The 16845-nt window shown below is 41.3% G+C and overlaps 1 protein-coding gene across 3 annotated transcripts in view; it reads left to right on the forward strand.

Moving 5' to 3' along the window:
* The window catches only part of AKAP10 (A-kinase anchoring protein 10), a 35598-nt gene extending 23282 nt beyond the window's left edge, over positions 1 to 12316 (forward strand). For 2 of the 3 annotated variants that reach the window (XM_024105919.3, XM_005298171.5), the window contains 7 exons: positions 137 to 281; positions 1178 to 1354; positions 4071 to 4180; positions 6347 to 6429; positions 6903 to 6955; positions 9565 to 9660; positions 10821 to 12316. In XM_024105919.3, the coding sequence (XP_023961687.1) occupies positions 137 to 281; positions 1178 to 1354; positions 4071 to 4180; positions 6347 to 6429; positions 6903 to 6955; positions 9565 to 9660; positions 10821 to 10826 (670 nt within the window). In that variant the 3' untranslated portion in view covers positions 10827 to 12316. Of the gene's footprint in view, positions 1 to 136; positions 282 to 1177; positions 1355 to 2839; positions 3090 to 4070; positions 4181 to 6346; positions 6430 to 6902; positions 6956 to 9564; positions 9661 to 10820 lie in introns of those variants that run through there. The other variant, XM_042857939.2, reaches the window with a different exon arrangement.
* The last annotated feature ends 4529 nt before the right edge of the window (positions 12317 to 16845 follow it).

Genomic DNA, 16845 nt, shown 5'->3' on the forward strand with positions numbered 1-16845 from the left:
TTCCTAACCTTTGGATATAAGTTGTACATTCATTTTGAGGCTAGTGGCCACCTAGTGATAAAGTTATTTTGCCCACCTGTGAACATTTTTGAAACTTGTCTTATATATAGTTTTCTTCCACTGCCCTGTGCTGCAGGTACTTCTCCCTTCAAGCCACACATCCTCTTGGGTTTGATGACTTTGTGCGATTAGAAATTGAATCCAATATCTGCAGGGAAGGAGGTCCACTCCCTAACTGTTTTACTACTCCATTACGGCAGGCCTGGACCACCATGGAGAAGGTGAGAGAGAGCTTTTTGAAAACATTCTTGGAAACTAGTAGAGAAAAAAGATGATCAATAATAGAATTCTCCCCCCCCTCCCCCCCATTTCTAATTTTATCAGTTCTTAGTCGTTCACCCTCTTGCTGCCTAGGTAATGTAGAATTGTTCTCTATGATATATTTTCCAGTGTTCTTTGTCCAGTCTGTTTTTAAATCTTCCAAGCAAAGACATTTCTGTTAATTTTCTTGTGAAGTGGAGGCTATTGCGCAGTCTAATATCGCTCAAACTTTCTTCTGAGGTCATCTGCTAACCTCAGCTGATTTTTTGTTTCCTTCTGAAACACACTTCCTCCCTCATTACGTCTCTGTTCAGCCCACATCCTTGCAGAAAAAGACTTGTTAAAAATACTGATAGCTGATCATTAGGACTTGCTTTGCAATTCTCTTGAGGGTTCTGTAACTGCCATATAACAATATGCCACTAACTGAAGTATCTGAGTCAAGAAGATAGTGGTTGGTAAAAACTAACTGGTAAAAACTCTTGAACAATGTAGTGGACATTTTCAGACTACAAGGATAGGGAGAGACAGATTAGCAGCAAAAAGCACAAGGCAAATGCCTAAACCCTTCAGAGACTGAAATGAGAGTTTAAATATTAACACGTAGGGCATGTCTACACTAGAAAATTAATTTAGATTAAGGTAGGGTGTGAATTTAAAGCACAATACCTGTTCCTGAATAACTCCATGTATGGACATTCTTGTTCAGGAATAGCTCCAAGGGTATATGAGCCCTTAGCTCCCACGTATGGTCAGATACCCCTTCTCCTGTCCTGTGTGTGCCACTGTAATAGTCATTCATTCTGATCGTATCCTCTGCCTTTTTATCAACTAAACCAATTCCTCTGTTTCCTAGGTTTTTTTACCTGGCTTTTTGTCCAGCAACCTTTATTACAAATACTTGAATGATCTCATCCATTCAGTACGAGGAGATGAATTTGCAGGGGGGAATATTGCACTGACTGTTCAAGGACCCAGTAGCTCTCCTGACAATGAGCCTCATACAACTGGTTCTGATGGCTCTGCCTCCCAGGTAAAAAAAAAAAATCAGTTTTACTTCCATCCTAATAGCAGCTGTGGTCATTCCACAGTGACATCACCAAACATGTGAAGAATGACATGTAAAGAAGCTTTGGTTAAGGGTACATTTTCACGTAATTTAAGTCTCACATTTAGCTTTCCTTTTAAATTCTGTATTATAGTAGGAAATCTTTATTCCACCTTATTGTCTGTCTTAAATCAATCAAAGTAATTGATATAGAAAAATACAACACAATATTTAATATAGCTCCTATTCCTAACCAAAGTTGCACCTCTTACTATAATACTATTCAAATACTGCTGTGAGACATACAGAAAGTACACCTCTACCCCGATATAACGCAACCCGATATAACACGAATTTGGATATAACGCGGTAAAGCAGTGCTCCGGGGTGGGGGGGCCGGCGGCTGCGCACTCCGGCGGATCAAAGCAAGTTCGATATAACTCGGTTTCACCTATAACGCGGTAAGATTTTTTTTTTTGGCTCCCGAGGACAGCGTTCTATTGGGGTAGAAGTGTACATCATCTTTGGTTTGTTTAATAGTTTAATTTCTTCAATAATTATTTTTAATGTGCAATGAAGACTTCCTATTACAATTTGCATTATTAGACAATGGTTGTCATTAGAAGTGACTGCAGTACTACACAGTGGAATCTGAAATACTGTAGGTCTTACCTTTAAAAAAAACAACCGTATCTATGATATTATGTTTTATCTGCAGGAAAATGCTGACTTTTTTTTAGTGTTGACAACTGTGAATAAATTGCTGTATGGTTAAAGTATAAACCAATGCAAGTTATGGATCTTAGGTTTTATTTACAATAGCATCGTACTTTACAACAATTTAGTTCTTGTAAATGACAGTCAGACATTTAACCTAGAAGCAGAACATTTCTTTTTCAGGATAAAATAGAGATAGCTATTGGTGTAGAGAGAAATAGCAGTTAATATCTAGCATTTAGGTTTCTATGAAAGCAGAACAGATCCAGCAGATTCTGTTGTGCTTTATTCATCAAGCTAGCCAGATGTCCAGTCAGTTTAACTGGTTAGAAATTGAGAGTCTCTCTTGACTCCTAGAAAAGAACTCTTGTGCCTAACTCTCTTGTAATTAGCTGAGCTACATGGTGGTGGTATCTGAGTTTGTGCTCCTGTTTGTATATGGTGCAGCTGAAGATGACTACATTGTGAATAAAGACTTAAAAGATCTGTTGCTGAGGAAGACAGAGAGCTTTTTAATGAAACACTAAATAAAACTAGTTTGACTCTTCTTCTGTAAACTATATGGAAGTGAGACTGCAACTGGCTTCCTTTGATGCTCAATTGCTTTCTAACTTCATTGAAAAATGAGAGAGTAGATTACATTTACTTTTGTTCAGTGACGGTGAAAGTACAGTCTTGTTTTATCTCAACTCCAGGTTTTTCTGTGCTTCATTAATGGCTTCTCTGGTTCCTCACCCATTTCTCCCCTCTTAGAATGCAGCTTTCTCAAGATTGTGCCCTGTGTGTTGCATTTATAAGTGGGTCCAGCCTGAGAAGTGGCCAACAGAGCAAAGCACATCTGGGAACTTTTCTCTTGGCTAATGGCAAACACATTTTTAACCTGGAATTGTCTATCACAAGTGAAAATTAAATTTTAGTTTTGTTCACATTACATTCAGATATGGAACAGGGGCAGCATATAGCAGTGGGCTCCAAGTTACCAGAGACTTAATTCACTTCAGATATTGACCTTGGCTTTAGGGCGGAACAGTTCCAGAAATCCTGCAACAGCACATTTCCTGTCAGCCTAACGAAAGTAATAGCAATGACATCAACTGCAAGCAGATACTGACATGGTTTCAACACCCTGTCTGATAAATAAGGGGGTTGGGGCATTAAGTCACCAGCGTAACCTGCCAGGTCTGGAAAAGCTGTGTCGCTGAATGGACTAAGTAGAACAAACTGCTAGGAATTTTGCAATATAAATGGCAGAATATGTTAAAAAATAGAACACTGCGTTTAATGGTGTCTCTAGTTATGCAACTGAAAGGAGAGAGTATTCTTTTTTGTGTGCTTCCACTTTAAATATAACAGGGTCTCCCTACATGCCTCGTTAGCCTGCTATGAGGCAGCTGCCATTAATGTTTCCATTTAAATACAGCATGTTAGTGAGTTATTTTATATGTTCACTCACTCTCACTCACATGTTTCTTTGTTTTCCTTAAGATGAAATAAGCAACTAGCCTAGGAAATGCATGATTTGTTCTGTGTATGGGAAAACATACTACATTTCATAGGAACCATATATTTCCATTGAGGATTAACCACACATGTACCAAGTAGATGGCTGGAATTAGGGGGATTTTTTAATAGCTGCAGCTTTTGAGAGAGCTCCATTTTAAATTCAGAAACAAATATATGCATGTCCACACAAATCCACTCAGTCAACCACTCTTTAAATAGACATATTCTGACTTGTGTATTATATGTTTGCTTTTTTTATGCTCTGTTCATGTAACTGTACTTTATCACTGTCTAAAAACAATGTCACTTACTCTGAAATTCATATTTTGTGGGGTGGAGGCTGTAGAATATTTTTGGGCCTACTTAGAAACTTTGAGCTATTTTATAGTGTGCAAGAAAGCTAAAATATCATTTGACCTGGTGTGCTAAGTGACTATTAGTTCTCTGCATTTGGCACTAATATTTAGAATTTCTGTTGTAGTCCAGTGTCAAAAAGGCTAATGTTAAAATCCTGAAAAATTTTGATGAAGCAATAATTGTAGATGCTGCAAGTCTGGATCCAGAATCTCTATATCAACGAACTTATGCAGGGTAAGGTTTATTCAGTGTCTATCATTCTTTCATGTCTGTGCTTCACCTTTGTTTCATTCTTGTTGTGTCTCTTTGTATTAACAGTGCAGATAGTTGCAAGCTGTAGCACTCTTGTTTCGTTCCAGTAGATGATTATAGTTGTAGTGCATTAGTTAGCTGAAAAGTATTCTACCTCTTCAGTTAACTCTATCAGCCAGTGTCTGCCTGCCTCTCTTTTGAATTAAGCAAGCTGTAATTCACAGTGGAATTCGGTCTGCTTCACACTCCTAGTCTCTCAGCCATGGGAGCGCTACTGAATTGGGAGTTGAACAATAGTGGTCAACTATGACCCAGTTCAGGGGAGCGGCACTCGGGATTTCTAGAAGGAAAATTGGAAGCCAGTGAAGGCGCAGGACAGCAAATCTGGCCTCCTCTTCCCTCACATCGACTGGGTCTGCATCAGCTCCATGGCTGGGGAGAGTTAAGGGCATCCTTACAGAAAGGCAACCCTCCCATGAGTGTCAGCCCCAAGGCCTGAAATGCCAGTACTGGCATAGACGCTGGGCTTGAGACTCCTGAATTAGAGGCCCTGAGTTTTTCCTTTCAAGTAAATCTCATCAAACAGTAATTCTGTGTGGAGCCTCTCAACACCTTCAGCAGGTTAGAATATTGAATCTCTCCAGCTTGCAAAGCTGATGGAATCATTCCACCTTCCCCTGCCTCTCCCCAAGCGCAGGTTCAGTCTTGATATCTTACAGGATAGTTTCACTCTGTGTGTTTTTTCTATTTTATTACTTGAAAGTAACGGTTATTTAAATAGTATGATGCACATAGACATGTCTTCATGTTTGTGCCTCTCTGATCAAAAAAAATCACCAGTTGATAGTTTGAACACTAATAATAAAAGCCCTTACTTTAAAAATTATTTTAAACTGCTCTGTGTTGGTTCCAAGATGTTTCCCCTGGTCCATTTCCAGAAATAAATTTAGTATTTCCTGATCTCTCACTGACAGGTGTTGGATTAGAAGGAAGCAAGCCCAGAAAATCTCAATAGCCCAGTGTGCACCCTTGATTGTCTTCCTCCCTCTCACCAAATAGAGAAGAAACTGTTGCTGTCCATAAACCCAATGGATTGTGCTTTTCTTCTGCCTCTTAAGTAATTTCCTATTGTGATAGTCATCAGAGTACTGGAAGCTTTTGTTTTTCTGCCTTTTTTTCCATATCTCTCAAACAGAGATGCTTTTTCCATGGCTTATATAATAAGAAAATGTGGATTCCTTAAAATAAGGGGTCAAGTGTAAGGAAGTTGCTCTTTGCAGATATAACAAAAAATGATAGCACTTTTTAAATTGGACTTGCCCCTTTTTTGCTACTTTATGATGTATAAGGAGGTCATGAAAGAAGGTGTCCTGGAAACTTAGTTTTTTTCTGCTCCTTCCGTGTCTCTCTCTCTCTCTCTCCCCCCGCCCCCTTTAGAAATATCAGGAATGTCAACTCTGGTCATCCCTGGTGTTGCCTGAGAACTATCTGGTTGTAGGTGATCTCAGGGAATTCATGTCATTAGATCTTGTGTTAACTGAAGGGACAGAAATGTCAAATATTTTACGAAGGTTTCTTTTTTTCCAAAATGTTAACTGGCCATGGCAATTATGTAGGTGTCAGGAGAAAGTTTAAAACATCTGACTAAAAATCCCTTCCAATCTCAACTGCTTAACTTTCACTGTCCTGGTTCCTTTTTGAGTTGTCAGTGTCTTACAGGCTAGACAGGATCTAAATTTCTAATGTAAAGAAGTAAATACTTTTGGGGCATGGGGCAACTTAATCATAAAAAGCACAAGCCCCCTTTCTTTCATTTTCAGGTCACCTTTAACTTAAATCAGTTGTTCCCTAATAATTCATTTTGATGGCAGCGATTGGGGCACTTACTGACACAGACTTTAATGTGGTACAATCTAATCATTTTGAGGTTTGTACCTCTATTGAGTTTTTAGAAATGCATTCCGTAAAATAAATTTGGGATTTAGATGAAAGAGGGAAATTATCAGGATGGTAAAATGCTAGCCCTGACTTTTGGGCCCAAGCACTTCTCAGCCAGTGTAGAGAGCCTTTGCTCTGCTTCTGCTGGACAGTTTTTCACATTGCACTCCAGTTAACCTGCATAGCTTTGTCTACTGCCTCTTGCTGCAGGAAGATGACATTTGGAAGAGTCAGTGACCTGGGACAGTTTATCAGAGAATCTGAACCAGAACCTGATGTAAAGAAATCAAAAGGTTTGCTTTCTCCTTCCTTCTTTGCGTCTGTAAATGTTTAGTAGCAGCTGCCCTCTTCCTTGCCTGCAACAGCCAACATGAGCAGGATTCTGCTGTCTCCAGAGCCATTCCATATATTTTTGTCAAGCAGAGGGAGGTGCTTGAGGGACCGTCCTGCACATTCAGCCCATGCTCGTTCCCCAGCCAGGCCCTGCTTTTCTGCTCCAGTGGGACTCAGCAGCAGGAGGAGTGTTGTGGGCAATTTCTGGGATTTGAACTAGCAACAGAGCATGGCAGAGGGTGGGAAGCGGCTAAGAGCTGAGCTGATAAAACCTCCTATGCATTTGAACTTAAAAGGGCTTCACTGGCTCAGCTCTCCCCAGCATTAGCAGCAGAGTCTCCCAGTCCCTGGCCTGGATAAGCCGATGAGACTACTTGGCTGAGTTTACTAATATTTGCCTTGAATGCTTTTTCCTTTTTTTCTCAACAATAAGGGTCCATGTTTTCACAAGCTATGAAGAAATGGGTGCAAGGAAACACAGACGAGGTATGCCCTCTTTTCAAGCAACATTTTTGGAGTGTAAAAATCTGGATTTACCATTCCAATTACAGATGAAGAATATTCTCAGGTTCTCAGTCCTGACCACTTTCTTTGTCTGACATTCCTCCAGCAGTCTAGCTCATTAACTGTCCTGTGCCAAAATGTTCAGAAAACATAAATGACCTCCTTGCAGTTGAGAGAACAGTTGGATTTTTGGCATTGCCAGCTGGTTGGCTGAACTAATGTAATTGGTAACTACAGGTTTGTGGTCAGGGATTTTCTATCGTCTCTGAGGGAGACAAACTGCAAAAGAAAGGGGTTGGGATTTCCAGTTAACCAAGCAGCATTCATTCATTTTTCAAGTGATGGTCCCCAGGTATATTTTGTGCACACCATTAACCCGAGTCTGGAATTTTTTTTTTTTTTTACAAGCGGTTTCTGTTGGCCTGAACATAAGCCGTAGCCCTTTTCATGTTCCGCATAAAGGGTGGTGCAGGCCAGTGCCTCTCCAGTTCTTTCTGACTGCTATGTGGTCTGAGTCAGACTCTTCAGTGGCCTCAGCTCCTTTCTGCTATGTCATTGCTGTAAATATATTGCATGTAGTTAGTTTTTAGCAGTGTTTAATATTTATAGTGTAGTCTAGCATAGTACAGTTATATAATGTTTTTCCCCTGCCTCCCACTGTGGGAAAATTTCCCCTCAGGAAATCTGGGATTATGGTCAGGGTCCCAGTGCTCAAAAACTGTTCTGCTCTTGCTCCTTTTTTGTGAGCAGTGAACATCAGTGCTCTCTCTATTGCCTGTGTAAGGCTCACATCTCTTCCAAGTGCAGCGTTTGCAACTCAGAGCCTGGTATTTGGATGGGCATTGGAAGTAAAGTGCTCATGTTCCAGAAGGGTCCATCCTTAACTACAGCAAAAAGGACTCTACAAGGAGCTATTACTCAACAAAATGGAAGCATTTCTCCTTTTGGGCTCAGCAAAATCACTTGTCCCCAGAATCAGCCGAGATCCCTGCTATCCTTGAATATCTGCTTACCCTTAAGTCTTTGGTCTCGTGCTCAGTTCTCTTTGAGTGCATTTAGCAGCAATCCGTGCTTTCCATCTTCCGGTGAATAACCGTACAATCTTCACTCATCCTGTCACAACTAGATTTCTGAAGGGACTTCTCAGATCCTTTCCACTGCTGGTGAAGCTCACACCACAGTGGGTTCAATTAATTAATTAATTTAATTTTTATTCTCTCATCTCACTAAACCTCCCGTTTATTCTGTCGTCTCACTAAACCTCCCGTTGAGCCTGTAGCTGCATGCTCAATGGCCCATCTGCCTATGAAGGTGGCCTTTCTTACAGCTAAAACATCAGCCAAAAGATTCTCTGAGCTGGAGACACTCGTGGAAGACCCACCATATGCTACCTTTTATAAAGAAGAGGTCTTGTTACAGCCCCACCCCAGGGTCATCCCTAAAGTAGTTTCTGATTTTCATGTGAGTCAGGTAATCAGTTTACCAGTATTTTTTCCTAAATCACATGCCTTGGATGAAGAAAGGTGGCTGCATTCTCTAGCCATCTAAGGGGGTTTGGCCTTTTGTCTACAAAAAACAATGGACATTAGACCTAACTGTTTGTTTCCATAGCAGAGAGATCAAGGGGTCAAACTATATTGGTGCAGAGACTTTCAAAATGGATCTCTGGTTGTATTACCCTTTACCAACTAGCTCACATTCCCCCTCTGGAAGGGGTGAGGGCTCCTTGCCCCAGAGGGCAAGCAGCCTCTGCGGCAGCTCTGAGACATATACCCTGATAGAGATATGTAGGGCAGCTACTTGGATATCTCTGCATACCTTCACAAGACATTATGCTCTGGTTGTGTCTTCCACTATGGATACAACTGTGGGGACTGCAGTATTACAGTCAGCTATCTCTACTGTGTCCTCACTCCCATCTCCTGTCTGACTACTGCTTGTTAATCTTGCATGTGTGGAATATGCATAGGGTCCATCACCTGAGGAGGAAATGGAGGTTACTTACCTGTAACTGGAGGTTCTTCAAGTTGTGTGGTCCCAATCTGTATTCCACTACCCACTTTCCATCCCCTCTGTTGCCGATTGTTTGGACTGTGAGAATGGGACGGCACATCGCCAGTTCCTACACCACCCTTTATGCTATTGGTTCAGAGCACAAGGAGCCCGGCGCACATGTAGGTCAATGGACACTGCTTGTAAAAAAACAAAAAAACAAAACACATTTAAAAAAACAATCCAGACTCAGTCACATGGGGCACGTGCGTACACAGGTGTGGAATACAGAGAGGAACCACACATCTCAAAGAGTCTCCAGCTACAGATAGTAACATCCATTTTTGCACAGGTGGTGATAATTGTTCTATAGTGATGCTGTAAAATGACCACTAGGTTGAAGACTAGATTCCCCTCTTCAGGACTGATCAGCTCCCCATAAAGTAAATCTAAGACTCTGCCTGTCACTGAGATGGGTAGATTAGCCCTGTTTAGAAATACTCCTATTTTACAAGGTTTAAAATGTGACTGTAGTAAAAGCACTTTTGGACCTGTGACTTTAAGAATTTACGCTCAGAAACCAGTTTCCTTTGTTTTAGGCCCAAGAAGAGATGGCTTGGAGGATAGCGAAGATGATAGTCAATGATGTTATGCAGCAGGCACAAAATGACCAGCCTTTGGAAAAAGTTACCAAGGTAAATACAGGAACCTCAACCGTCTTATTCTTTTCCAGTCTGACTTGGGAAGAATGGCACTTTAGCACACTTTTCCTAGTGAGTTTGATAACTAGAGTGTGTTACGCTGTGCAAGATTTCTTGAGAGTTCTCATTAACATGAAATCAGCTTTTCAGACTATACTGGCTTGCCTGTGGAAGAGTTTCATGGCTGAGACACCAAGATAATAGGTGCTTTATAGATACCTTTGATAGAAAGCATCTGTCCATAGTTGCACAATTGTACAAGTCCTCTCGTGTTCATTGTTGTTCCTTTAGGATCTTTGTAAACAATCTTAATTAAAGAGATTGTCTTGTTACGATGGGTGATCAATACTGGAATGCCTTAGTTAAGTTCCCACTTGCTATTTCAAATTGAGTGCTAAAATACTTGCCTAATGTACCAATAAAACATTTAAAAGCTTGAAAGCTGTTGCTTATTGATCATACCAACTTTATCACTGTGCTACATTTATGGTATGAAGAAATAGGGAAGCTCGATAGATTTGGCTTTGATTTAGCATTATGTTTAAGTGTTTCAAAATTTTTTTAATAGTATTTCTGGTTTTCTGCAGTCACACAGGATTCCAGGTTACGAAACAACCTCTAATGCAACAGTTTTATTATGAAACAATATAGTTGATTGCTGTATTCCTCTTCACTAATCTCTTGGTATTGGTAGTCAAAATTTCTGAAGGCCAAGGGTAACCTATGAAATCTACCTGCATCTCTGTACCATCATCACCAAGGAGTTAAATGTCTACTCAAAACATAGGTTTATACCTCTAGTTTGTGGAGGCAGTGATATGAGTGACTTATACAACAAGTCCCTCTACTTAAGTTTGTCTGTAAACAATTAATCTAATTCCCCTCTGAGTAGATGAAAAGGTCACGTGGAATACACTCACATTTTAAAAACAAGAGCCTTTAAAAATCAGTGGCTGCAGACAGTTGGAACTCAAATTAAGCAAGTACAGTTGCAGTAATTGGAAGTTTCTTCCTCATCAAAAACTCTTTCCAGCCAACTTTGTGCAAACATTTGCCTACACCACAACGGTCTGTCCCTGTACTAGATGGTTGATCTGTACAGTTTTCAGCCACCTTGTCTAGAATGAACTTTAATTCTGTGTTTCCTTTCCCAGCTATGATTTTAGAAATGCCAGAGCAAGAAATCTGGTTTTCTGCTTTTGAAGATGAGTGAACTTTTTCCCTTTTGGTGGAGTCTTCTTTAACACAGCCAATGAAAACAAAACACTGTTACTTCAGACAGCTGATACTCCCTCATCCATCAGGGAGGAGGAAAAGGAGCAATCCTATATCTCCTCCATAAAGTACAAAGTAATGGGGTTTTTTTCTACTGCACGTGGCATTCACAATAATGAAGGTTTTAAAGAGATGAAGAAGCGATTCATGAACATGTCACTGGAAAACTGTGATCAGCGTCACAAATACTTTACCCCATCTCGGAAGGACTGTTAATCGCAATGTCTGCAATGGGACATGGGCCACACTGGGGAGGGGGAAAGGCTTTGTTGTAGTTTCTAGTTCTACTACTACTTGTAATTTTTAAACACACAACTGTAAAGGCCACAGGGCAGCTTCCCTGACCTTAACCATTGGAGAGGTGAGTCTGAGATGAGGAATACATTGGCAGTGAGTGATCGAAAGAGCTATACCAGTTATATTTTTCCTTACTTGAACTAGATGAGTATTCAACTGTAAGATAAATAAATACATTTTACTTCCTTCATAACTGCATTCATTTTGAAAGAAGCATAAAATGGCCAGGAATGAAGACTGGACAATGTAACTCTTTCTGCCCTTAGTCAAGCTGTTACACTTGCATACACGCATTCCTTGCTTCTAGAATGCAGAAGACTTACAAACCCATCTCTCGCCTCTGCAGCCCTCCATTTCTGATTCATGGCTCTGAGTCCAGCCCACTCCGCTGAGCGGACTGTGCCCAGTGGACTCTGCTCCATTTTCTTACTTCTCCATCATGCAGGTATAAAATAACTGCCATTATGAGTTGCTGCCATTCTCCATAATGTGCTGTCGTCAGACCGAGACCATATCTATTCCCAGATGTTTGTTTTTAAGGAAAAAGATCATTCAGTTTTAGGACATTTCGCCTTTATTTCCCCTTCATTATTTTCAGCATTTGCAACTTATATAGCCTTTGTTTTAAACAAAAAGCCACAGCATCTATTATACTTCTTCTCTCTTGGTCGCCAGACCAGCGAGGTGATTCTGCAGAGCATCTGAAGCACCCGAGTTGTCACTCCGTTATATTATCGCTGTATTTTTATTGTGAAGCATTTCTGGTTTGGGTTTATTTTATTATGATTGCTTTGTTTTCTCAAGATTGTGCAAAAAATCACTTTATAAAAATTCTCAATCATCTCCAATGTTCAGAAAGTCTTGATTGACTAGCAAATATTATTCTGTTGCAATATTTGACTGTATAGAGGCACACTGTGTATTGTCTAAGAAGAAGCAAAAAGGCTGTGTATAAGGTTTTTGGTACTATGTACCACCTCTTATTTCTCTCATGCCCGAGTATTCATGTACTTAAAACATATTATATTTAATTGTGTTGATTTAAAATATATAAATATTAAAAACTGTGTCAATTTTCTGTTTTGATGGCATTTTGATTTTTCCTACATATCTTTTATGCATGGGTCTCCTCTTTGCTTTTATGAACAAAAGGAATCCTGAAATACCTCTTTGGCTGGTTAGTTATGGTGGGCCAGACTTAGTGTCCTTAATGGAAATGTCCATATATTGGCTAGTTTAATATTTTTCCTGATGGAAATGATGCATAGAAGCTTAGCAAAATGAAGTTTTTAAATATGATAAACTTGGTCTTTTTTCAAAGAAAATTAAGCATCAATTTAGAAAAGCATAGAATAAGTACCTGTGATGCTCCCAAGGGGATCACTGGTTTGGAAAACAAGCTTTTGGAAGAGTAGAAAGACTTAAGTTGTAACTCAGTTACCGTGTGTGCGCACAGTGAGATTTTGTGGGAGAACGGACACCCGTGGGGCTGCCCCAGAATAGCACTCAGCATCACACTAACCATGCAATGATACAGGGTGGGGAGCCAACAATTGTTGCAATGTCCTGGATACAATATGAAAATTGAGCACAGCTCCTAACAATTCAGGCTTATGAAGTCTCTCTCTCCTCTTACCTTCTGTAACGCAGTGCCTCTGACTGAAGCAAAAAGGCTTCTGTAGAACCATGACAGCTATACTCAAACACTGACAAATCCGTACTACATGCATATGCATCAACTTGGAAAACTCAGGCGATTGATCTTTTGTGCTATTGTGATAAGAGATTTGTCTGCAAGTCTGTGATCACCTTAGGCCCATGTCTGTTGTGATTTTGCATATGCATGACTTCACAGATTCTCAGTTACAGCTTTACTGTTATTGTGGTAAAGCATCTTTGATGTATCTTACATTCTACGGATACGTTTCAGTGGAAGTCCCTGATGACGTGTGACATTTGTAGTTACACTGAGGTTGCAGAAGCTATGTACTGTTACAGCAAGTGAATGGAACATGCCAAAGAATATTCACTTGGGACACCGCAGTAAGTTACTGAAAACTCAGCTATCTATGCTGTTTACTAGATATCAGTATACAGTTACTCTGCTTAAGTTCTGAGATGGTAGAAAACTAGCAGTGAGGAGCCTTGTGTTTTTATCATTGGAGTTATTTGTTTCAACAAGTTTTCCTTCCAGCCCAGCTTCTGAGGGGTTCTGCACTTAAATCATAGCAACTTGGCACAAGCACAGGATTCTGATTCCACTGCAGGATCATGGAAGTTGACAGGGAAGGAGAAAACGCTTCCTTAAAGTCATGGTGGGGCATTGGAAGACAGACGCAATAACACCGTATTGTGTGTCTGGCTGCATCAGAATTTAATCTTTTCCTGCTGGGAAAGCCAAGGCTTATCACTGAATCCAAACTGCTCTCTACCAACATTAGCCATTTATCCGGCTTCAGAGGAAATGTAAAATCACCAGGTTCAGCTAAATACTTCAAGGAAGACTAGCGTGGAAGCAAAGGCCCCAACCTACACATGGAAATGGCATCGAGTCTTATCTACCAGCCTTCAGGAGCAAAGCTAAAGCTCTGAGGGCTGTTAACCCTTAGCACTGGACTATGTCTAGACTGTCTGTCAAATTAATGCTTATAGGTAATATGACTATTCCTGTCTAAGCTACTTAGCTCCAGCAGTTGGCAAACATTAAGTACTGTTCAGGAATTAGGCTGTTCTCAGCTAGTAAGGAAGCAATAGTGGGTGTTGCCTCGTTCAGGGTATTACATACATTAATCCTTTCTTTTCTCTCCATAAAGCACTCAGAACTTTTGTTACCCACGGGCTTCTAAGGTTGCAATATGAGCCTCTGTTCCTGTGGGTGTATTCCAGTTGGGCTGTGCTGGAAGGGAAAGTTATCGGCACCCAGCCCATTTCATTCTTTATGGTGAATGTCAATGAACTGCAGGTCCATTAAATCTCCCTACCGATCAGTTTGGCTGCTCATTTAATCAGGGTCTGTAATGAAGATAAGATACGAGGAGATGCTCTAGAAAATATGATATTGGACCTTTGTCTTTGTTACACAATTTTAGAAAATGCCCACCTCTAAACTATGATGAAACAACTTAAACTGAGTAATTTTTCTTCCTGGGTGCTGGCTTCTGTAGCCTCTTAGTCTGATTAATGCTCCCCAAAATCTTCTTTTGTTTGCATCGCAAGTCAATATCTATTTTTTTGTGGGTTTTTTCAGCCATCAAACTGTTACATCATGGAGAGTAGCAAGGTTGTTGCAGTTCCCCCTCCAGTCTTCTAACTGTGTACTCCTCCACCACGTGTTTGATGTGGGAGACGGCTACTGCCTTCTTGTGGCATAACGCAAAACCAAAGTAGACAAAATGCAGAACGCAGGCTCATGTCCTAAACTCCTGAAATGTTGCCTCCCTCTGCACCTGGATTTTAGGGGTGACAATGAGGCCCTTTTTCTCTATGGGGTTTCATGGCAAAGCTCATTCTATTCCTCTTCTGTTCTCTTTCCTGGTGTGTGGGCCTCTACCTAACTAGCCTGCATTCATTCATAGCAAGCATGCCTGTGGTAGAGAGGCATCTTTGAAAGCACCACCTTTCTGCTGTAAAGTGCTCCTAGGTTTTTAAATTTAACCCTGGAACGGGCACTATAGATGCCAGAGCCCTGACTGTTTCTTGCTGTAGAAATGTGCTTCAGCACCTGTGCTGCGCAGAAATGCTTATCAATGTGGAGTAATTATAAAGAGCTGCAGTGTCTGAGAACTGTGAACTCCTCCCTGTTATAACGGGGTGCTGGTTCTCAAATGGAACAATGCTAGTTTAGCTGTCTATTTCTCTGTCCATTTTAGCACCAGCAGCAGTTAAGGTACTTACCCCACAATCTCAAACTGCCTCCCGGGCTGCTGGAAGCCCCAGGTTCCCCTTCCCCCACTGTTATGTATGCACAAATCTGCCTATTGAAAACTGGTACTGTGGGCATGATACGGAATTAATGGGATGTTTAGATTAGAATAAATAAGGGCAGGGCTCTGGCTCGGCTTGCACTGTTCGTTGTTATATTTAATTCTCTTTAGAACCTCAATTAAAAAAAATTAAATGAAGCTGCCACAGAACTTGTAGCCCGCACTGAAGAATGCTGCAGTAGCCAGGGACTTTGCTCCAGTGTGTCTGGGTGGGGAGACACTCCAGGAGGACGCTTCTTCAGATCCTATCATATAAGCAGAGAGTTGCAAAGTTAGCTATGCAGAGACAGCAGCAGTCTGGATGGTGCAAGGCTGGAGCCGATGACCTCTTTCCAGCCTGGAATGCTGTTTCCTTTTTCCACAAATGCTGATGCTTTTGCTCACAAGCCTAATTGTTGGGGATAAACAGCCTAAAATCAAGCTCTACATCAAGGCATTATTGAACCCATGTTCTCAAGAGGATGCATAGGAGAAGGGTGGCCTACTGGTTAGGGCACTAGACTGGACTGTGGGAGATCTGGCGTCAGTTCCTGCTCTGCCACAGACATCTTGTTTGACCTTGGGGAAGTCACTTATTCCCATTATATAGACTGGACCTGGGAGACTAATAGTATTTCCCTACCTCACAGGGTGGGATGAGGATAGGTACAGTAAAAATTGAGGTGCTCCAATACTGTAATAGTAGGGGCCATTTAAGTATCTAGATAGCTATCACCAAACAGTTTTACACACCTGGCAACTTCTTGCAAGCAGGTGCCCTCACAATACGAAATCCTATTGTTTCTCTATGTAGAAGAATCAAAAAGGGACCATGACGCACCAGAAAGTGGTGCATCATAAAACACGTGGGCTAATTTGAAGATGTCGGGAAAGAGGGATGGGAATCCAAGCAAGTCCTACCCTGGTTTGTAACTTTTCTGAGGAATATGTAAGTAAAGGATCCCACTTGCTGGACATTTGAGTACAGTACAAAGCCTCTTGAGAATGAGAAATCTAGGACAGGGGTTCTCAGTCTGTGATCCCTGGAGAAATTGCTGGGGATCGATGGAGAGCTGGCTGGTCCCGGAGTGCTGCTTCCTCCTTATTTCCAGCTGCTCTGTTCCATTGAAAGGGACAAAAACTATGTGAAACTGCTTTTCCATGGGAACACCAGCTCTTGTTGCCACAGAGATGTTGTGGCATCATGAATGGGAGAGGATCGTCCAGGAGACAGTCTCGCTAGTAAGGAGTTGTAGCGTGTGCTGTGAAAAAGGCTGAGAATTCTGATCTGGTGCATTCTGGGGGTAGATGTGGTGCCTAAATCACAGGAATTAGCACCCTTGGGTAGATAGAGAGTAGAACGTGTTCATGCATTTGGCTTTTGCCTCTGGAGACTTAAGTTCTGTCTCTTCAGAAGTGAAAATAAGTCAGGTGGTCTCCTGGTCTCTCTGCTTTGCAAAACTTGGGAACGATTCAGCAGGATGGTAGTCTCTTCTGCCAGGAAGGAGCCAGGGCTGAAAATAACAAGGGGGTGAGGGGTTGCGGGACTTGTATAGTGGGGAGTGTGGGATTGGAATAGCAGGGTGCACAGATCAGGCTTGGGGGGCATTGGTGAGATGTGTAGGGGAAACCCTCCCAGCACCCT

Source organism: Chrysemys picta, chromosome 19, assembly GCF_011386835.1.
Source record: "Chrysemys picta bellii isolate R12L10 chromosome 19, ASM1138683v2, whole genome shotgun sequence".
Taxonomy (NCBI): domain Eukaryota; kingdom Metazoa; phylum Chordata; order Testudines; family Emydidae; genus Chrysemys; species Chrysemys picta.